The sequence below is a fragment of the Callorhinus ursinus genome, unplaced genomic scaffold, assembly GCF_003265705.2.
Source record: "Callorhinus ursinus isolate GAN/ISIS: 27379988/994484 unplaced genomic scaffold, GSC_fseal_2.0 scaffold3, whole genome shotgun sequence".
NCBI lineage: Eukaryota > Metazoa > Chordata > Mammalia > Carnivora > Otariidae > Callorhinus > Callorhinus ursinus.
Window position 1 is genome coordinate 34,986,513 of NW_027397065.1, and position 22,095 is coordinate 35,008,607.

General features: G+C 50.4%; 1 protein-coding gene across 2 annotated transcripts in view; it reads left to right on the forward strand.

The window, feature by feature from the left end:
* The window catches only part of SLIT3 (slit guidance ligand 3), a 592,929-nt gene that overhangs the window by 545,870 nt on the left and 24,964 nt on the right, over window positions 1-22,095 (forward strand). For both annotated transcript variants that reach the window (XM_025867066.2, XM_073890157.1), the window contains 5 exons: window positions 7,295-7,366; window positions 9,037-9,200; window positions 11,831-11,955; window positions 17,815-17,912; window positions 21,946-22,085. In XM_025867066.2, the coding sequence (XP_025722851.1) occupies window positions 7,295-7,366; window positions 9,037-9,200; window positions 11,831-11,955; window positions 17,815-17,912; window positions 21,946-22,085 (599 nt within the window). The remainder of the gene's footprint in view (window positions 1-7,294; window positions 7,367-9,036; window positions 9,201-11,830; window positions 11,956-17,814; window positions 17,913-21,945; window positions 22,086-22,095) is intronic.

A 22,095-nucleotide genomic window follows, 5' to 3' on the forward strand; every position in this document is an offset into this window, starting at 1 on the left:
AGGCTGCAGCATCCAGCCTCCTGACTCAGAGCCCTGGGACCCTTCTCAGGACCCAGTAGCAATCAGCAAACAGCACCCAATGAGCCCGTCCATTCCAGAGCCTCCAGGTTGATGTGATTTATTGAAGCCCACAAAACACTGGTGTCAGCAACAACTCCCGCCACATGTCATCTGCGCTCTTATTAAAAATCAATTCTCTCGGGGCAAAGAAGTGCCCGCGCTGACAGTGTGCAATCTGTTATTGTCCCTTATTTATTATCCACCTTCTCGGGGGAGTATGAGAATGGAAACATCAGCAGAACCATTTCCCTGTTTCCAGTTGAACGCAGCGGGAGACGGGCTCCTCTCATTGGCCGGGGCCGGGGCTGGTCCTGCTGCCCCCTCCCACTTCCCACCATCCCCCCTCAATCCCAACCAATTGTCTCCCATCCTGGTCTTCCAGTTCTCTGCATGGGTTTGCTGCCAGGAGCTGGGGCCTGCCAATTTTCATGGGACCCATGTGCCTACGTTTATAATTTGAGTGGTTCCGGTGGGGCAACCCAGCAAAGGAAAGGGAGGGAGACTGAGAATGCTTGCGTGTCCGTTTGTCTGGTCTCCCAGGGTGGCAGCAAGAACATCATTGGGGTTTCCTGCTCCCCAGGCACCTCGTCCGTCCCACTGCAGACTGCTCTCATTCATTCATTGGGAACGCACAGCAACATACCACATGCTTCGGCTTGCATCTTGAATTAAGAATTAGTAGGCTTATGGCATCACCGTTTTAGAATCATGGGATCTCATAGATAATAAGTGGTCTTAGAGGCCCTCGTTGCAACCATCCACCTCAGTGGGGAGCAACCATTTTCCGCATAAAGGCCAATTCAGGAAAAATAAAAATGTTTATGGATGACGTTTCTTTTATGATATTTGTATCCTTTCCCCCAGTAATTGCACAGCTAGGAATTTATGCTAAAGAATAATCCAATATGAGGGAAAGGTTCTCTGCATTAGGATCTTGGTTGCTCTGTTATTTTTAACCTACATTTTAAATAGTACCTACAAGCGCCACAGTGGGGAAATGTTTAAGGAAAAGCATAACACAGGCAGTCAATGAAGGGCAATTATTAAAAGAGGTAAAGATGAAAACGAGGTAGCAGTGTGGGGAAGTGTTTACCACATAGCCTTATGTGGAAAAGTAAACCTAATTGGTATAAATGTCACAATTATAACTTGCATACATTTATAACTCTAAAGAAGGACTTTGAGGGAACATAGGCAAATGAAAAAAAAAATCATTGATCGCTAACTGCTAATGTGAAGTTGTTCCTGTCATAAAAGAAGGCAGAGTTAAAGACGAATGAATATAGTAGGATATTCACAATTTAGACGGTTAGGGGGGAAAGGTAGGTTTTTGTGAAATCAGGAGCTGTAGTATCTACAATTGCATTTGAGCATTTGTGTCTTCTTTTCTCATTTCCAAAAGTTTTCCTTACTTTGATGAGAATTTCAGACATGACAACAGATCCATGGCTGCTGGCAGTTTGGGGTGGGGGAGAGAATAAGCATCGGGTTTAGCCAAGACAAAGTCCACAAAGTATTCTAGAAAGACCTGACAATTTAAGAGTGAGTGAGTGAGTGTGTGTGTGTGTGTGTGTGTGTGTGTGTGTGTGTTGGTGGGTGGATATGAATACATTCCTGAGACAGCAGAGTTGTCAGGGAACCCTGAGTACAAAACACGGGGTGAAAATTTGCTTTTCCTAGTTTGCTCCTAATCTAAAAATAACTAAAAGAGAACATTCTCATGGACATTCTAGTTCTTCTTCAGGGATCTGCATGTTCCCTGATCTTTGCCCCACACTGAGCCACATGCCTTGTGTGTGTGTGTGTGTGTGTGTGGTCCCAACTGTCACTCCCCAGCTGCAGGAGGGCCACCTGGAATCAGTTAGCTCTGGGAGGGCTGTTTCAGTGTGTGCTCATGAGAGAGGGAGTGGGATTATCATTCATCATCCTCAGTATTTTTAGCCCCTTGTCCCTGGAGGAAGATGGTGCTTGCTATTTATGCACACGGGGCTGTTCATCCCTGCTCTACCAATTGCATGGGTCCTCCCTCTAGCGTCTCTGCAAAGGCCTCCATTGCCCTTTGCTTGATTACCTTTAGAGACCAGGAGCTTGCTCCCTTCCCAGATAACCCCACTCCATTAAATTAATTAATTAATTTATTTATTATTATTTAGAGCAGGGGGAGGGGCACAGGGAAAGAGAGAATCTTAAGCAGACTCCACACCCAGTGCAGAGCCCAATGCGGGGCTTGATCTCAAGACCCTGAGATCATGACCTGAGCCGAAATCAAGAGTCAGACGCTTAACTGACTGTGCCACCCAGGCGCGCCAACCCCGTTGCATTTTTTTTTAAGATTGTCTTTATTTATGTGAGAGAGAGAGTGAGAGAGCATGAGCCAGGGGAGAGACAGAGGGAGTGGGAGAAGCATGCTCCCCCAAAGAGCATGGAGCCCAACTCAGGGCTCGATCCCAGGACCCTGAGATCATGACCTGAGCCCAAGGCAGATGCTTAACCGACTGAACCACCCAGGTGCCCCAACCCCACTCCATTTTTGACTGGCTACTGAACATTCGACAATTCTGGTGAGCCAAAAGGTGATTCCTTATGACCTCCAAACCCTGGTCCTGGTGTGGCCCTTTGGTGTTACCAAAAAATAAAACTAATTTTGAATTTTAGAAATGGGAAGTGAGTCTCAGAAATTATTCTAGCCTGAGGCTCAGTTGGTTAAGTGTCCAACTTCAGCTCGGGTCATGATTTCAGGGTCCTGGGATCGAGCCTCACATCAGGCTCCCACTCAGCAGGGAGTCTAGCAGGGAGTCTGCTTGTCCCTCTGCCCCTCCCCCTGCTCACTTTCTCTCTCTCTCCCCCCTCCTCAAATAAATAAAATCTTTAAAAAAAAATAAATTATCTTATCCAAACCTCTCATTTATAAAGTAAGGAGACAGATTCAGAAAGGCTTAGTGACTTGCCCACATTTATTTATTCATCCTTTTCTAAATACCTACTATGTATTAAATGCTGTGCTAAACACCAGAGAGGAAAATAACGAAACACAGTTCCTGTCCTCAGCTCACGGTCTAGAAGAGGAAACAGACAAGTAAGATAAGCTCCTGCCACACATGGTGGTACCTGGGAGAGAGCCACAGGAATACACGGGAGAGGCACGTGACCCAGTTTTGGCCATCCATTGAAAAGGCTTTTTGAGAGGAAAATCGTAATTGCCACTGGCAGTTATCAAACCTCGTCTGTGTACTACACACTGGGCTACGTGCTTTAGTTAATTATCATATCCACTTTTCATACCACCCCTCTGAAAAATGTACCACTATCATCCCCATCCCCCAGACCAGGAAACAGAGGCTCAGCAAGGTTGAGTCACTTTGCCAAAACGACACAACCAGTAGAGAATAAAGTTAGGATTTGAACCCAAGACCATTTGCTCTCTGAATCCCTACTCCCAGGGCTGAGTCTGAGAAGCCAGTGGGAGTTACCTACGTGTGAGGGGAGTGGAGAATATTCTAGGCAGGGAGAACATAAATTCCCTAGACAGAGTCCCGGAAGGAAGGGCATGTGCGTGGGGACCCCCGAGGAGCGACAGATGTGGGGGAGTGTGACTTCTGGGCACAAGAGCAGGAAGCAGTGCTGCAGATGAGCCACAAGGCAGGAGCAGAAGCGGGGCGGGAACCCGGGTCCCAGCTCCCAGCCCAGTGCTCTTTCCACCACATTCCATCCTTCCCAGCCAGAGGTTCTCTCTTTTCCTTACCACCCATTTCAGACTTCCCTTGAGGATTGGAGGGACACGGCCCAGAGAGTCCTCTGATGAGAACTAAAGAGTGTAGTGGAAGGAGACACAGGCCAGAAGGTGATGGGCCCAGGGTCACTCTGCCAAAATCCTGTGTGTCTCTTCTCCTGCCTGGGAATCTGTCACGGGACTCGTTACTGCCTTTGCATCGTATAGGCTGCATAGCTTCAGGCTTCCTCTGTGTGGGGGGAACGTTTTGAGAGGACTGACCCCAAAACACATCCCGGAGCCTCGAGGGGAAGGAGTCATGACGATGGGAGCCATAACTGCAGCCTCACGGGCAGGCCCTGCACCGAGTCCTGCGCCATCTGAACCACTTGCATTTTATCTTTGAATCTTTGCAACTAGTTTAGGAAACAGTATGTTAGATCCCTTCCTGGCTAAAGGAGGAGAAGATCAGTTCAAACCACCGTAAGCAGGAAGAGAATTTATCAGTGCAGGTAACTGAAAAAGGCAGTAGTAGGTATTACGTTCTAGAGCTGGATGCAGGTGCTCCGATGGTACTGTCAGAAATGTGCTTCTTTCCGCTCCTCAGAGTGAAACGGTCTCCTAATGTCCTAATAGTTCCAGAGAAAGCCCCAGAAGTGTCTCACATTGGTCCACTTAGGTCACATACTCAGCCTCAAACCACTCTCAGTGACTCTGGGCTGATGCTGACCTGGGCCATAGTTCTGCCCATGAGGCCAAACCAGCTGGACTAAGAGGTGGAGAAGGGTGACTCCTCCATGGAAAAGGGAGGAAGTGTTACCGAAAAGAGATTGATGCCAATCAACCCACGCCCCTAAAAAGATATCTACTACAAGTGGATCCTAAGAATTCCTCCATTTTAGAGATAAAAAAACAGAAGCACAGAAAGATTAAGTCCGTTGAATCAGATAATCACACAGCCAGCGATGATCAGAATAGGGACTCACACCCAGGCAGTCTGATCCAGGCCTTAACCCCCAGGTCACCTGAGAGTGACCCAGCCTGCTCAGAAGAGAATTCACCCACCCACCCCCATCCACATGCGGGATGACGGTCGTCCCTGCCATCTTTGACATGAACCATGAGCACCTGTATCACGTACACATACCGGGAGCACCTGGGGGTCTAGAGACCCGAGGTTCAGGCAACCCAGAAATGACACGAGATTGTTCTGCTTTCGTGTTACTCCAAGTGATGCCCTCATCCGCACCCAAAATGCCCAAGTTTACCATAACCCCTCCGAAGAGTCAGCAGGGAAAAAGGAGTCTGGGCACTTGAAGAAGAGTCATTCTGAGTTCAGAGTTGCAGCCCCCAGGAGGTGTCAGGGAAAGGGGAGGAAAAGCAGGGGGTGGGGCGGTGGATCGTGCTTCCCGGGAAGGAACACTTGTCCCACTTCCCTGGCAACCCTGAGGATGGTGGCTGGACAGGCAAGAGTCTTTCTTTGGGGGGCCAAACCGGGAGCGAGAACCTGCGGTGTAGGCAGATTTCTTTAGCGCTGTCCCAGTAAATTACAGCCCCGTTACTCTGCAGTTTATGGAGACCTCAGCAGCTCAGCTCATAATAAATGGGAGCGTGACTTGCAGGAGTTGCAGCGCCAAAGCTGCCTTTGGGTCGTTTGGTGTTTTTTAAATTAGGGCTTCGTGCCTCTCCAGGGGCCCAGGCCTCATTCGGAAATGATTAACAACAGGGCTGGGCACATTTGCCGAACAGCAAGCAGCCATGAAGTCATTCAAGCTAATAGCAGGCAGGAGCCGGTGTGATTCATAAATAACCACATGCGTTCGAAACTAAATGATACTGATAAGTGTTAGGAAGTGCTTCTAGCCCCTTCTTATCCCGGGAGGTGAGAAGCTACTTCCAACAGTCTTTGGACAACTGGTTAGCTTCTTCCTGCTGTCCCGGGGAGAGGGAAAGGGAAGGAGCTTGAGGTGATGAGGGTGACAACCTAGGGCAGCGCAATGTGGCTCGGAGGACCAAGAGCATGAGCATCACCTGGGAGCTGGTTAGAAATGCAGCCTCTCTCGCCCCCCACCCCAGACCCACGGAATCGGAGCCCCTGAGAATGGATCTTGGAAATCTGCTGGTGTGTTAGCTCTAGCGCTCAGTCAGACGCCTCTGTTCTGTATTAAGTGTAAGTAAGCTCCTCTCTTTATTTCAGCTCAAAACCCAGGGCAGGCTAACATCAGCTAAAAGGAAAACAAAAGGGCATATTCATTAGTTATGATCCTGTTTACACTTCCCCAGTCAACTCTCATCACCCTTTGTTTGGCTCCGGCTCCGTCACAGCACAGGGGACTGCGCGCAGCAGTCACTAACGGAGCCTCTGAGTGTCTGCGCATTTCACAGGCCAGACCCGAAGTGAGTCATCGGTGTGGGGACTTTTTGTATGCGGTTGATGATTAGTCCTTCAAAGGAGGGTATAATCCATGAATTGTGGATTTACTAGTGTTGTTACTTGAGCACCGGAGCCGTGTGCATTTGGTTTTTCTCATGGACCTATTCTGCAGGCATTGATTAAAAGTGTGGTATGTGCCACCACTCCGCAAGTAAGAATGGCTCCCAGCTCCTACACCACAAGGCGGAGAGAGGTATGATTAATACCAAGCAGGTCGCCTGGCCCCTTGGACAGGCTGTCAGAAAACACACTCGGAGGCACGCGAGCACCAGATAAAAATACGTCATGGCTGACACCAAACCCTTCCCCATGCAGATGAGTGTCCGGCTCCATGGAATCGCCCCAGGACCTGAGCGCCCCCCTCTCTCTATCACCTGAGCTGGGATTAAAAACATTTCTCAATCTGCTCAAAATCTCTAGGTGAATATGAAGGGAACTACTTTATTGATCTCTACCAGCCATTCTTCAAGACTCTTTCACAACTCTGAATAATGGGTGGTCATTTAGCACACAGAAAATGCTTGACTTTTTATGGATTAATGCACCCACAACCACCTTCTGTGACAAATCTGTTTACTTCCATTCCCGCTTTACAATAGGAAACCGAGGCACAGAGGGGTAAATAGCTTTGGCCAGAGTCACACAGCTGGTAAGTGGCAGAGTCAGGATTTGAAGGCAAGCAGCCGGGCTCTAAAACTTAGTCTCGGCCACAGTTGTTCACGGTATCTCTCCAGCGCCTCCAGCCATCCCTCTCCATGTTTCAGGTGCAAAAACAGAGGCTCAGAAGAGCAAAGTTAACGTACCCAGTGTTCCACAGCTAAAAAGGACTGGTTTCTCATTCTCTCCCGGGCCTGTCAGATTCAGAACTCCATCCTCTTCTTTCCCAAACCCTCTACTCCCAACATCCGCGCTGCTGAGCTGGGCATGGAAATAGGCAGGCGCCTGCCTCGGAGGAGGAGGCACCTCCTGCTAGGAGCAGTGGGGCTCTGAGCACAAATCAGGGGCATTGGGGCCAGCCTGGGACCCCAAGAGTGTGCTGAGCTCAGAACCATAACTGGGGGTTAACCTCCGCCCGGTGCTTCCACTTTCAGGACCCTCCACGGCAATGACATTTCCAGCGTTCCCGAAGGCTCCTTCAGCGACCTGACATCTCTTTCCCATCTGTAAGTAGCCATAGTTCTCCTTGGTGTGGATCCACTCAATATCGTGATTGTGCCAGGGATCGTGCCATCCCTGTTCCCATTTCAGTGTATGTTCTTTCTGTACGCATAGAACACGTTCTATAAAAACGTACCCACATGGTGCACCTCATGTGTTCTCTGCTTCAGATGCCTTCAGAGGCATCATCAATTATGTAAACAATGTAAATGTTTAATAAGAACTGACATAAAACTCTTACTATGTGATAAACACTTTAGATGAATTATCTCATTTACTTCTTACAGCAATAAAGCATTTTTATCCCCTTATTATACACAGTGAAACTTAAATTGAGAAGAACTAAAGACTTTGTCCAAGGGCTGCACAGCAAGTAAGCTGCAGAACCTTGGTGAAAATCCAGGTTCCCCTTGACTCTAAAGCACATATTCGCTACCACTCTGCATGAGGTATTCCCTCCCCATTTTACGCAGGGGAAGCCGAGGTTTGTACATATTAGCTGTTACATACCTCTGCCAGTGACCATTTTTGAGTCTGTGTACCAACTCTTTGCATATTTAATTGTTTTCATATTGCATGCAAATACTGTGATACTGATACATTATGTATGCACCTTATAAAATATTCAAGAAATAGAAATGCTAAAGGATATGATTTTTAAAATAAGCCAGAGTTCTTGTATTTTCTGTCTGGACACCCCTGTGCAGAGGTCTGTACCAGCCTGTGCCATCCCCCGTCCTGTGCATTTTTAAGCTGACTGGTGTAGTCAGCTTCTACCTGCTTAGGTCCTGTCGCTGGTCTAAGAATTAGACGGACATAAGACAGAGCAACCAGAGAAAAGCATACAAATGTATTGGGTATTTTTATGTGTACATGGGAGTCTTCAAATGGAAAATGAAGACCTGAAGAAGCCATTGGGCCTAAAAACATATACCTTTTTATACAAGGAATGAGAAATTGTGGGGATGGGACAAGACAAAGGGCCTTGGGCTGGGGCAGTCCGTTGTAGGGCAGTGGCTAGGAAATATGCGGAGGGATTGTTGGAAGATCAGATTTGGCTTTGACTCCCAGTCTCTAGTGATAAGAATCTTCTCATTTTGGTTCAGGGAAGGCATCTTTCTCACGGGAAACTTTATGACTTGCTTTTAGGTAGAAAGAGGGAGGTCAGAGAGCCCCTCCTGCATCTGCCATTTTTCAAGTACCTGTAGCTCAAAATCATCAAGATGCCAACACAGCATATCTAGGGGTGTCATGCTCTGAGCCCTTTCCATGGTCGGAAGCTTCTCCCTAGGTTACCATGTATCAACACCTTCTCTGCAGAGTACATCCTTCAGTGGACCCTTCAGTAGGGCAACGGAGCCAGATAGTCAGATGGCCAAGGGTTCTGAAGCATCCTGGAAGGGCTAGGATTGGGGTTGAGTTGAGGACTGAATCTTAGCAGGGTAGGTGCGAGCAAAACCTTGGCGGTAGGAGGGCCTTAGGTGGGGTGGAAACATCTGGAGGGATTGGAAGTACTATTTGGAGTCTGGTGGAAACTAGCCCAGTGGAAACTACTTCTCCATTGGGCCTCCAGTCAGACACCCCTAATCTAGCCAGAGTCTGAAGATTCTATTTTTCCATGGAGCCTCTGGGCCAAGCTGAGCAGGGGGCCCTGACTTCCTGCTCTGCCTTCTAGGGCGCTGGGAACCAATCCACTCCACTGTGACTGCAGTCTGCGCTGGCTGTCAGAGTGGGTGAAGGCAGGTTACAAGGAGCCTGGCATCGCCCGCTGCAGTAGCCCCGAGCCCATGGCCGACAGACTCCTGCTCACCACCCCCACCCACCGATTCCAGTGCAAAGGTACCTGCTGACCCTGCCCTGCACCTCCAGGGGTCTGCTCTGTCTCTGACAGCCCGTCGGAGCTGGGCATCTCAACAGATGTGACGTTTGTAACCATCACCCCGTCTCTTCTGTGGGCCACACGGAGAGACTCAGATGCTTTGTCTTCTCTCCTCAAAGTCCCTCTGATGGCATCTCTAATGTGTTCCTCCCTGACTTCTTTCTCTACGTAGTTTTGCATAGAGAAAAATCTTTGGCCTGTGTTTCTTTACCCAACGTTCTTTTTTTTTTTTTTTTTTTTAAGATTTTATTTATTTGACAGAGAGAGACACAGTGAGAGAGGGAACACAAGCAGGGGGAGTGGGAGGGGGAGAAGCAGGCTTCCTGCCGAGCAGGGAGCCCAATGCGGGGCTCTATCCCAGGAGCCTGGGATCATGACCTGAGCCGAAGGCAGATGCTTAACAACTGAGCCACCCAGGCGCCCCCTTTACCCAACATTCTTAAAGCATACGCATTTCCCCATTTTTACTACAGCCAGCTTTTGGTACATGAGATTTTAATCGACTACATCATTATGATAAACAAACTGCTACTGCGTTCTTCTGTGCTGGGCATGGTGTTAAGCACTTTTTTGTGTGTTATTTCATTTAATTCTCACTTTCCAAGTATTAATTTAATTCCCTGACACTCTCAGCAGACTTCAGTATTACCCTTATTTTTTAAAAAACAAGAAAGCTGAGGCTTACCAAGGTGAAGTGACTTCTCAAGACTTCTCTTAGGAGGCTCCCAGGTCTTTCTGATTCCAGAGTACACTCTTGCCCACCAGGCTATCATATTTGGCCATAACTTCTTTAACCAGTTCCTCGTTCTGAACCTTTAGTATTCACTGGGTATTTCCAATTGTGTTCTACCACTGATGCATAAAAGTTCTTTCTCTATTTAAAATTATATCCTTAGGGGCACCTGGGTGGCTCAGTGGGTTCAGTGTCCAACTCTTGATTTCAGCTCAGGGTCGTGAGATCGAGCCCTGCATCAGGATCTGCACTCCACACAGAGTCCGTTTGGGATTCTTTCCCTCTCCCTTTGCCCCTCCCCCCCCCTTTCTCCCTACTCTAAAAAAATTAAATTATATCCTCAGATAAGATTCAAAGAACAGAAACTCCTGAGCCAAAGTATGTGAGCATCTTTAAGGTCTTCACACATATTGCCAATTGGTTTCCAAAAAGGGTTGTAAACCACTTTATGCCCCAAATAGCACCCTTTGAGTGCATTTTTCATCAGACTTTTGCATTATTTTATCTCATATCATCTCATCGCTAATTGGAAAGGTTTAAAAAAATTACATCTCCTATTGTCTTTTCTTTGATTATTGGGGGAACTGATTTTTTTTTTCAAAAGTGTACTTTCAATTTGTATTATGTATTTGTCTGTTAATGTCCTTTGCTCATCTCTTAGAGCTTTGAGTTTGATTTACATATATAGTTTGATTACCCTATAAACTTCATGTGTCTCACAGTTTTGCTTAAAGCAGGAAAACATTCCACTGGTTTTAAGCTAATTTTTTATTTTCCTCCTCCTGCTTCCAAAACATCTGCCTTGATTGATGCTAAAGAGGCCCAGCTCACTCTAAAACAGTGGTTCTCAATCTTAGCTGTACATTTTGGAATCACTTGAGGAGCTTTTTACTGGTGCCTGGGCCCCACACTCTAGGTTTTAGATTAAATCGGTGTGGGGTACAGCCTGGGTGTGCTAGGGTTATTTAAAAAGCACCTTGGCTGGTTCTACCATGAGGTGACCAATTCATCCCGGTTTGGCTGGGACCTTCCTGGTTTTTGCACTGGAAGTTCTGCATCCTGGGAATCCTGGCAATCCAGGACAGATAGTGTCCCTTTTCTAATGTGAAGCTGGGGGTTGAGCCAGCTAGTAGAGACTCTCAATCAGGCCGTTCTTTCTGTTTCCCCTACCCACAAATGGCCAGACTCCCCCGGGGGTTAATCTCAACCCAATCTCTAAAGCTCTGTGCAGGGACCATGACGTCCACCCCTCCAGCCTTTACAGCTGACGAGAACAGGACACGGTTGGAACTGTCATAGACGCAACGTGTGCCTGAGCACAGTTTGCCATCCATCACTGACCTCATTGCTGTGTCTTTCGGCATCACGTCTTCCTTCCTCCTGCCAATTCAAGCGTTCCACGAGGAGGACTTCCTTTGGCCCAGGCACCATGCCCTCCTTAGCCTAGCCTGAACTATTCCATGGGGAGGGGTGTTTGGGGGCAGAGGAATGGGAGGTCCAAATGGAGCCTGGGCCCAGAGCTCCCAGAACATAAAAAGATACACAAGGGGCTTCTAATTATGATGCCTTGTTTGTAGATTAGCTCCAAAATCGGATCAGGCTAATTATAGTAATTGATTTGACTGCAGAAGTGCTTCTGAATGATGTCCCACTGTGATTTTTTTTCCCTCACTGGACAACGACTGCATTAATGGGACTCTAGCTAGACTGGATGGTGCTGGCTGGGGAGGGCCAACTGCCCTGTGTGTGTGGAGATGGAGAGGAGCTGGCGGCTGGTTGAGGATGGGGCCAGAGCGGAGGGGAAGGGAAGAAGCAGTGACCATGACCTGCTACCAACAATCTGGTTTTGCTGCCCAGGGCCAGTGGACATCAACCTTGTGGCCAAGTGCAACGCCTGCCTCTCCAGCCCGTGCAAGAACAACGGGACTTGCAGCCAGGATCCCGTGGAGCTCTACCGCTGCACCTGCCCCTATGGCTACAAGGTAAGACAGGATGCCTTGTCCCCACCATTCATGGCCCCAGGAGGGGCCCTGTGCCCTGCTGACCCTCCCTTCTCCAAGGGCGGCCTGGAGAACTCCATTTCGCAGGTCACTCCAGAGAGGTCTTTGCCAGTAACACTCCTATTCTACTGCTTCCCAGTCGTGCAAAACACAGAGAACCCCTACAGTCTCCACAGTGACGCTCAGAGATAAGGAGGAAATGTAATATTTGTATGGTCCTTGCTAAACATGGGGAAGTTAAGTCTCAGAGAGTTCACATGCTTCCAAGCAGAGGCGTCCGTGGAACTCACTATCCTGGCTTCCCTTCAAGAGCATTTCCAGACCCTCCCCTCCGCCTCCCCAGCTTAGGGTGGCCAGGGCTGGAAGCGCCGGCTCCAGTTTGAGAAGGATACGGGGATGGCGAATTGAAAGACCTGGGGGCTGCCAAGCCAGCACACTGTTGAAAGGCTCGGGTCAGCCCGTAAGGGGATGGAGATGCCATTTCTCCCGGGCGTCCTTCCCAGAAATCCAGGCTAATTCCAGAACAACTTTTCCTCCTTTCTTCTCACCCAGCACTATCTAGATCATGTTATCCTGCCTCCCTACTAACATCTATATAGAGTGTGGACTACATGGCCAGCAGTCTGCTTAGCATTTTAGCCACCTTTTCTTTTTAGACACGCCCTATGAGGAAGGCTCATTATTTCCCACCTACAGATGTGGAAACTGCACCTCGGTTGGTGAAAGGGCTTGACTCAATGTCCCAAAGCTCATAAGCAGTAGGGTTGGGACAGGACCTAGTACTATATGATTCCAAAGTTCCTGGTTTTTCCCCTGGATAGCCGAGCCCCTCACTGTGACTCCCTGGGGTCAGCAAAGCTGTGGCTGAATCCCCTTCCCCAGGATCTTCCCAGCTTCCCACCTCCCCAGGGCGCCCATCCAAATGGAGTGGGCAAGCCAGGAGTTCCAAGACCACCCCAAAGCCCATCTAACACCCATGCCTAGTGTGTGGCAGACTGGGAGGGAGCTGTCATCGCTGGGTCTCCTGTCCCCTGGAGCATTTGTATGTATAGTGACCAGCTTGAGGGGCAGACTCGGCTCTGGGGAACAGGGCGCCCTGGTGGCTTTTCCACACTAGCTGTGCCTCCAGCAGACAGTGTCAGAGTGCCACCTATGGGCCTGGCCAAGGAAAGCCAGAGGAGTCTCTTGGTAGCCAGGCAGCCAGCCAGCTAGCCTTGCCCCATGAGTGCATATGTGCAGACATTGCAGGGAAGTAGAGAAATTAGGATGACATACTCGGGCCTCGGGCCTCACACTCCCTTGTATTAATTCAGTGGAGAAAACAGGCTGTGGAATTACACAGAGGGCAAGTGTGAACTCCAGCTTTGCTGTGTGGTGACAGCCAGTGGCCTCACCTCCGCCTTCCATTGACAACCCAGGGCCCATCTCACAGGTGACCATCACAGGGACAGTAACATCAGCAGTGCACCTAGGAGAGTCCTTCAGTGTGCATTCAGTAAGCCGGCACATTGATGCCTTTTACTTCCCCCTTACTGGCTGGTTTCACCCGGGTTCTCGGTCCGTGACACTGAATGGTCAGAGACCATCAGTTGCTCTCCTAGAAAGGGGACATGTACATTTATGACATGCCCAGTTCCATACCTGTGTAGTTAGCTTTTTATGCACTGACTGTGTGCCAGACACCCAGCTGGACGTTTGTATTTATTCCCTCCTCTAAGTTTTATAATCGCCTTTGAGGTGGACGGTATCGTCCCTCTTTGAAAGATAAGACCACTTCACATTCTGAGTCTCGCTCCCTTCTCTATCAAATCAGCCTGAGTCTGAAAGTACTGGAGCTGGGTTTGAAGGCCCGGCTGCTTCCTGCCACACTTCCTGCTACACTTGTGAAACTGGCCTGGCCGTGTGTGTGTCAGAGCAAAGAGTGCAACCACAGGGCTCTTACAGGGTAATGCCACTTGTTTGGACTTCACTTGTAAGAGTCTGAATGTCTTGTGGAAGAATCTGAGCAGAGATTTGGACCTTTAGGAACCCGCTGGGCTCACATAGATCTGGGGTACATGGGGGAGGAGGCTAGTGGTGGGACGGTACATGATGGTGATGATGGTGATGACTATCACAACACCAGGAATCCGAGCAGCCAGCATTTAGTGAGTGACTACTGCATACTGACAGCATACTAAACAAGGTACAGGCATTATCTTGCATACCCCTCCTCAAAGGCCTAGGAGGTCCATTTTCCAGTTTAGGAAACTGGGATAGTAGGTGAGACAGTTGGGAATCAGGGCTCAGAACCAACTGATTCCAGAACCCATGCTCTTGACCACTGCATTCATGGCCCACTGTCAAGCACCATAAGTCCCTGGCCATTTGGGACCTGTCAGAGTCTCCAGAACAGGGAAAAGTAGGGTGTGCTGGTGGAAGGAACACCAAGTAGGACCCCCGGAGCTTGTCCCTACCTACCTGACTGTGTGACCTGGAACAGCTCCTACTCTCCTTCCCACCTCTGGTTCCTTGACCTCAAAATGCAGCAGGTAGAACCAAAGGGGTCCCTTCACTATGGGTTGCATCCCACCCCCTGCCCTGTGTTTGTTCCCCCTGCTCTCCCTTCTTCTGGGGTCGGAGCCCACCCGAGCAGTGACTGAAGTAGTAGTCCTGGGTGAGTTGCTAAGTTGACAACAATCAGCAGATACCCACAAAACCATGTTCAATTTTTCCATTGAACTATCTGAGTAAACATGGGAAGCTGCAATATTACCCAAAAAAGCATGGCCCCCCACTGCGTAATGTTTAGTAACAGCTACTGTTCATCTATAATGCAGGCCTTTGTGAAGCAATTTAAGCACATCATACTCTCTTTTATCCTCTGAAGTAAGTTTTGTTATCCTCTTTTGGTAGTTGTAGAAACTGAGGTTCAAAAGGATCAAATAACTTACCCAAGCTCCCACACCTAGGAAGCACGTGAGCTAAACCCAGAGCCCACCTCTCCCTTGCAGGAAAGTCTATCCACTCAGCCCCCCATGAGTAACTAGTTCCATCTGAGCCTCATATCCCCTCCCCCACCTGCACATGGGAGGCAGAGCTCCTACAAGGATTGATGGGGTCATGTATGCACTTGGCCTGCCTCAGAGCCAGGATTCAGTAGACACTTCACAGAGAGAACTGGTTTACAGCTATTCTAACACTGGAGGAAATAAAATGTATGTTTGGGCTCATTCTGTTTCAGCCATTTAGCTTCCTGTGCCTCTGTTCAATGTCCCAACACAGCGCTCCTCACACTGTAATGCGTACTCCGCCTAGAGATCTTATTAAATGCAGGTTCTGACCCATTAGATCTGAGGTCAGGCCCAAGTTTGTGCGTTTTGAACAAGATCTCAGGGAATGCCAGTGCTACTAGCCCAAGGACCATAGTTTGAGTACCAAGGTCCTGGAGCAGCCCTCCTGACCCCATCTCAGAAAGAGGTTTCCAATGGGGACAGCTATTCCCAAACTCCTTTAAAAGAAGCCAGAAGCCCCAGCCATGATGTCTATTCTCTCTCTCTCTCTCTCTCTCTCTCTCTCTCTCTCTCTCTCTCTCTCACACACACACACACACACACACACAGCGGTGGGAGACCAAGGAGCATCATAAATCTAGTAGATCTGAGCAAAGTGAGGCTGAAGAGAGTTGAACTGAGCTAATTAGCCACGCATTGACAATGGTGATTATTTCTCAAGGACATGTAAGTGACAGAAATCCCCACCTCCAGGCCCAATTAGCACATCATCAAGAGCTAGGGTCAGCCTCCTAGATTTCTGAGCTCAGCGTAAGGGACTGGAGGAACCATCACCAACTCCACGTCACCCCCATCCCACCCCCAAGGGAAGATCCCACCTGGAGTCCCTGATACTTGAGAGTTCCCCAGAGCAGAGAGGCTGGCCCAGGCAGGGGCAAGGAAGGCCCTGCCTTGACCTTGATCCAGGTTCTCTTGTGCTGCTCATCCGTCTAACACACACTCACACTCCTGAACAATTCCATACCAACCAAAGGCCTGAAAAAGTCTTTGGATCACCCCCCTCCAGCCCTGCCTCAGACTCCTGACGTCATCCCCATCTGAAGAGCTCTTACTTCTGGAGCTACCATCACATGCAGGGTGCTTGTTATATACATGTGTGATTCCTAATCGTTCATTCCATAGGGGAGGTTATTATCAGAGAGGTCCCCGGCGCTGGCTTCCCACTGACTGGGTGTCCGGCTGCAGATGCCGCCCCACCCCACTTGCTGCAGGGCAGTCTGGGACATGTTAGCTCACTCTCCCAGTCTGCCTTTGCGATCTGAAAATGGCAGTAATAACAATCATACCAATCTCACAGGCTTGTTGTGAACGTTACATGTGATCGTGAATACGAAACCCTTAGTGTGAGGCCTGGAATGGGAAATGCGCTCAATAAATTGAGAATGAGTATTGCAGTTTCCATTGCACACAATGACTCTCCGAAAGGGATCCCGCGTCGCTCTGGTTTAGGATAAGCCCAGATCCCACCCGAAACTGCGTTCTCCTTCTCCCCCTCGAGAAACCCCGGCCTGGCCCTTAGCGGTGAGAGCCGTGAGGGCCAGGAGCACGTGGCCGTGCCTCCCGGCTGCTGGGGACTGTACCTGTGGCTTCAGGGCTGGAGACAGGAGGAGGGTCGGAGGCCCACTTGGCAGTGACCTTGGGGCCGGGCAGCCCAGCCCCACTCCGTCACAGGCACTGGCAGCAGCAGAGGTGGGAAGGGGATTTTCTCAGGCAGATGGTGAGCAGGTGGCATGGCGGTGGGAGGGCTCCCGTGATTGCCCCCACCGGGCACGGTGCCCACCCCAAGCCCACAACCCAGAAACAAATGCCGCGGATGCCTCCACAGACCCCGCAGGTCCTCCAGGGGACTGCTTGTCAAGACTTAGATGCAGCACTGGGGCATCAGTCCCAGGGGAGAAGCCGGAGCCAGAGGGCCAAGCATTGGGCTGCTCCCTAGGACGCGGGGTCTTAAGGTCCACAGTGTCCGCCTTGGCCTCCCTCCTCAGTGCCTTCACCCTCACTGTCCTTCTGCCTGGCACAGTCCTCCCCACCTACCGCACAGTTGGCTCCTCCTCAGCTCAAACGTCCCCTTCCAAGGGCCCTGCTCCAGAGGAGCGCCCCTCCACCCACAACTGTCTGTCGCAGAGTCCTCAGTGTGGCCTGGCGATTAGAATCAGAACTTTCAATACCAACGCCCAGGCCCACTTCCATACCAATCAAAGATGGGTGTCTGGGGGGTTGTCACTTTATAGGGGCAAGGTCTGCTCTCCACACCTCAGCCGTAGTCTCAAGTTGTGGATTACATGGAAGCCTCCGTGTGGCTAAGAATACAGTCATCGGCGAACATGTATAGAGTGCCTACTGTGCGCTAGATGTGTCATATACTTTAGGTACTTCCTTATATGAAAGGCTGCATTTAATTCTCCAACAGCTCTGAGAGGTAGGCTGCGAGAGGTTAAAAGGCTTATACAAGGTCATGGTCAGCCAACCAGAAAGAGATGAAGCTGGACTGTGAAACCAGGTTTTCCTGTATTCAAAGCCCATGCTCTTGCCCTGCAGTTCAGGATAGAGAAAAGGATGTGAATTCTGGGAACTAGTGAAGCTGCGGCCCAAACTCCTGAGTTCTCACTCGCTCCCAGAGCCCCGTTTGGCTTCCTCCAAGCCACACAGCAGACTGGTCCCGGGGCCTCCTTGTGGCCATCTGCCCGGCCTCATCCTGGAGGATGCTGGGGGCTCCAAGGGGCGTCCTGGTCCAGGCTGCCATTGACAGCCTCCCTAACCAGGCGCTTCTCCCTCTTCTGCTCCTCAGGGCAAAGACTGCACCGTGCCCATCAACACCTGCATCCAGAACCCCTGTCAGCACGGAGGCACCTGCCACCTGAGCGAGAGCCACAAGGATGGGTTCAGGTAACAGCTCACCCATGGGCCTTTCCGCCCCCGCCCCCCCAGAGGGCTTTCTGGGCAGACCCCTGGGGCAGGCTGAAGAAGCATAGCTGCTCACTGAGGGCCAACTGTGTGGCCACACTGTGCCAAGCCCATCGTGTGGATGATCTCAAGGCTCTTCCACCCTATGAGGGAGCTACTGTGATCCCTACGATACAAATAAGAAGGTTGGGCACCCACAGGAGCAATCCTTTGCCTGCGGTGACGCGGTTAGTAAGCGTTGGTACAGGGGATTCGGGGAGTCTGTCTCCAGAGCCAGGAGGGCACCAAGGGAGGCCACAGCTGCTGGCAGAGTCAGAGAAGGATGGCCTGACGACTCAGAGCCCCACCAGCATGGCAATTCCGCCGCTCTTCTATGTGATAAAAACAGTGATAACAGGTGACTACATGTTCATTATGAGCCAGGCACGAGCTAGTCGTGTAGTATCTCATTTAAACGCTCACAGTGACCCTACCCACTACAGGTTGGGGCTAGCCCCATTTAACAGACGAGGAAACTGAGACACAGAGGTGGATTTGCTCTGGGTCACCTCTCCTGATGCTCATTCCTAGGTCTTCCCACCCAACCTCGTTCCTTCTTAAGAGCTCAGGAAGAAAAGAGGATAGAAGCCACTTATGTTTTTCCCATCCCTGTTCTAAAAGCGGGCTTTCAAGGCCTCTGCCAAACCCCAGACCCCCTTCCTACTTCCCACCCTTCTCAGCTGCTTTCAGATGCCCAGTTTTCCCAGCCCCTGGCCCTGGCAAAAGCAGACCAATGGGAAGTGGTTCCTTTAGCACCCCTAGTGAGTGAGTGGGTCAGGCAGGAGAGGAGGGGTGCCCGGTGCCAAGGTGTGTGTGGATGTGTTAGAGCTCAGATTGCAAACAACTATTGGAGGCACTGAGGCTGTGTGGTCTGCGAAAGAAATCAGGTGCTGGGCTGCCAGTTATCCTCCCCGGGGAACCCAGCCTATCCCTGTGTCCACCTGCCAAGCCAGTGAAAAGTGAAATTCAAGGCAAGTTTTGTTTTCCTGCCTGAAGTCGGCCAAACCACCCACTCCGACCTTCTCACTGGGAGCAGGGGCGAGGAGAAACCACACAGAAATCTCACGGAGGTGGCGATGTGGCCCCAGCCAGGAAACACATCTCCAGGGTCCCAGGCTGGCTCTGCCCTTCCAGCCAAGGGATGGAGGTCTGCAAGAGGGAGGAGTGCCCCCTGCAGGCGACTGTCTCTCCCCTCTCTGGTTCCCTATGCATTGCACCCCTCCCCCCTCTTTGTGGGTATCTCTCTCCATCCCTGGAGCTGCAGGTGAGCAGAAGGATCCTGTTTTCACCCTCAGTTGCTGAGGGGATTCAAATAAACTAGAAATATTTCTAGAATTTCATGTTCAAGGAAAAGGGCCCAGACCTACAGCATTAGGGAAATGGAGTGGAGGATTAAGGCAGTGAGGCCCGCATACTGGGGATAGCATAGTTTGTGTGGACCTCCCAAGGAGCAGCAACACTCTCCCTCACTAGGTGAGTACCAACCAAAGGTTGGCAAAGTGAGGGACACCTGTCAGGGAAGCTCTGCTCCCTTTTTCCGTCCTGTGTCTGTTTGCTAGGACTGCTGTAACAAAGTACCACCCAGGGGTGGCTCGGAGCAACACAAATGTATTCTCACATTTCTAGAAGCCAGAAGTCCAAACTCAAGGTGTCAGCAGGGCCATGCCCACCCTGAAACCTGTAGGGGAAGGGCAAGGATCCTTCCTTGCCCCATCCGAGCTTCTGCTGGTGCCTGGCGATTTGGGGCCTTCCTTGGCTTGCGGCCGCCTCACTGCGGTCTCTGTCTTCATCATCAAGTGGCATTCACGCTGTGTCTGTCTCCTCCTGCCTGTGTTTTTGTAAGGACGGCAGTCATATCGGACCAGGGACCCACCCTCCCCCAGTATAACTGCATCTTAAGTTACATCTGCAATGACCCTATTTCCAAATAAGGTCACCTGCTGAGGTGCTGGGGGTTAACATATCTTTTTGAGGGGACGCAGTTCAACCCATAACACCTCTTGCACGTCAGAATTCTAGAAGTATCACGCGCCTCTTCCTCAGATGCTTCTCCAGTCTTGATGCATTATCCGCTCATAAAAAGAGCAAAGACTAGCAGAGCTGGCCAGGCAGGAGACCAAGGCGGGAGATGGGACCCGTCCTACAACCCCACAGCTAACTGGGTGCTCTTGGAGTCTCCTTGACACCCCCTGCCAAGGTTTCCAGTTTGGGCAGAGGGGACTTTAGTCTCCTTCCCACCTTCTGTCCGCTGCACGAGCAACCCGTTCCCTCACCAGCCATCCGTCTCCCACTGTCATGCAATTCTACAGCTCTGGGGACAGCCAGGGTAACTCATTTCAGGAAAATAGGCAACACTATGGTTTCAGACCTTTGAAAACCTACTCTCCATCCGGCTCTGAGGAAATGGCTTTTCATGAATGCCCAGAGTCCCTCACGGAAAAAAGGAATGCATCATTTTGCTCCACCTCAAGAGCTCAGACTGAAGAACCCCCTCTGGCCTTCTGTAGAAAATGTGACACAATTTTCAGGTTGTAGAGGAAAGGAGGTTAAGTAGGATTCTAGAAATCCACTTCCTATCAGTTTAGTTTTGTAGCTAAATCCCAAATCGGAGCAGTCTCTAAAACAGAGAAAGGCCTGGAATCCTGGGTCTGAAGCTGGAACAGACGTTCATGAATGGGGTGTAGATCCCTGACGGGGGCGCTGGGCTGCAGAGGGAGTAACTCCCTGCAGCTCATTTAATCAGATACTCGCCTCCCACCCATGCCCCTTCTCATCTGCTCAGCTTCTCTGTCCAGGCTTAGTTTGCAGGTTGGGCTGAGGACGGCCAGAGGTTTGAGGTTTTTATCCAAGAGCTGTAGCACTCCAGAGACAAGTTAAGGGACTGCATCATGCGATCCAGTGTTTTAAGCCAAGTTCACCAGAGAGCCTCCGCGCTGGCATCCTCCTGCCGCATCCACTTATCCCCCAGAAGCTGGAGGGGTCTCAGAAGTAGGAGTACATGCAGGGGACAATGGCATCCCTGAGAAAGAGTAAGGAGGCCAGGTATGGAAGTATCCAGAACTGAAGCCAGCTAACATGGTCTGAGCATTTTCTATGTGCCAGATCCCCTCCTGAGCCTTTTACTTGTTTTTTTTTTTTTTATGAAGATTTTATTTATTTATTTATTTATTTGACAGAGAGAGACCCAGCGAGAGAGGGAACACAAGCAGGGGGAGTGGGAGAGGGAGAAGCAGGCCTCCCGCAGAGCAGGGAGCCCGATGCGGGGCTCGATCCCAGGACCCTGGGATCACTACCAGAGCCGAAGGCAGATGCTTAACGACTGAGCCACCCAGGCGCCCCTGAGCCTTTTACTTGTATCATCTTCTTACTCCCCACAACCACCACGGGGGGGAAGTAACACTCCCCCAGTCACTAGATGTGGAAACTGAGACACAGAATTTAATTAATTTGCCTAAGGTCTAATAGCCAGGGAGTAGCAGACCCAGAATTCATTCCCCATACTCGGCTGCAGATCCTGATCTTGGCCACCATGTCCTATTTGGGCTCAAGGTAGAAAGCCTGCCCTTGAGGAGAAAGTCACTCAAAGGGGGATGTTTGTTACACTGTTTGTCTCTTTGTCTATAAACCACTACCCACAGAAGAGCCAAAGGAAGACAGCTGGAGGCATTTAAGCTCTCTCCAGGAAACCACTTCCAGCTGGGGGGAACGGTGCGGGGGCAGGCAGCCATCCAGGGCCAGGGGAGATGGAGTATTGCCCGGAGACAGCGGGCTAGATGAAATGACCTCTCGGGCCCCTAAGGGTCTTCCTGCACTGGCCCCCAAGGCTTCACGTGTACATAGTGCTGCCTCAGACCTCCATCCAGAGAGAAACCGGACTAATTACATGCCCCCCAACCTTCTTTTCTACCACTCCAACCCCACCCCACTCCCTGACCCCTGGCTCCCCTCGTCCCCACCCTACACGGTCTCCCCAAAGCTGCTCCTGCCCTCTGGGCTTTGAGGGCCAGCGCTGTGAGATCAATCCCGATGACTGCGAGGACAATGACTGTGAGAACAATGCCACCTGTGTGGACGGGATCAACAACTACGTGTGCATCTGCCCTCCTAACTACACGGGTAAGGTCCC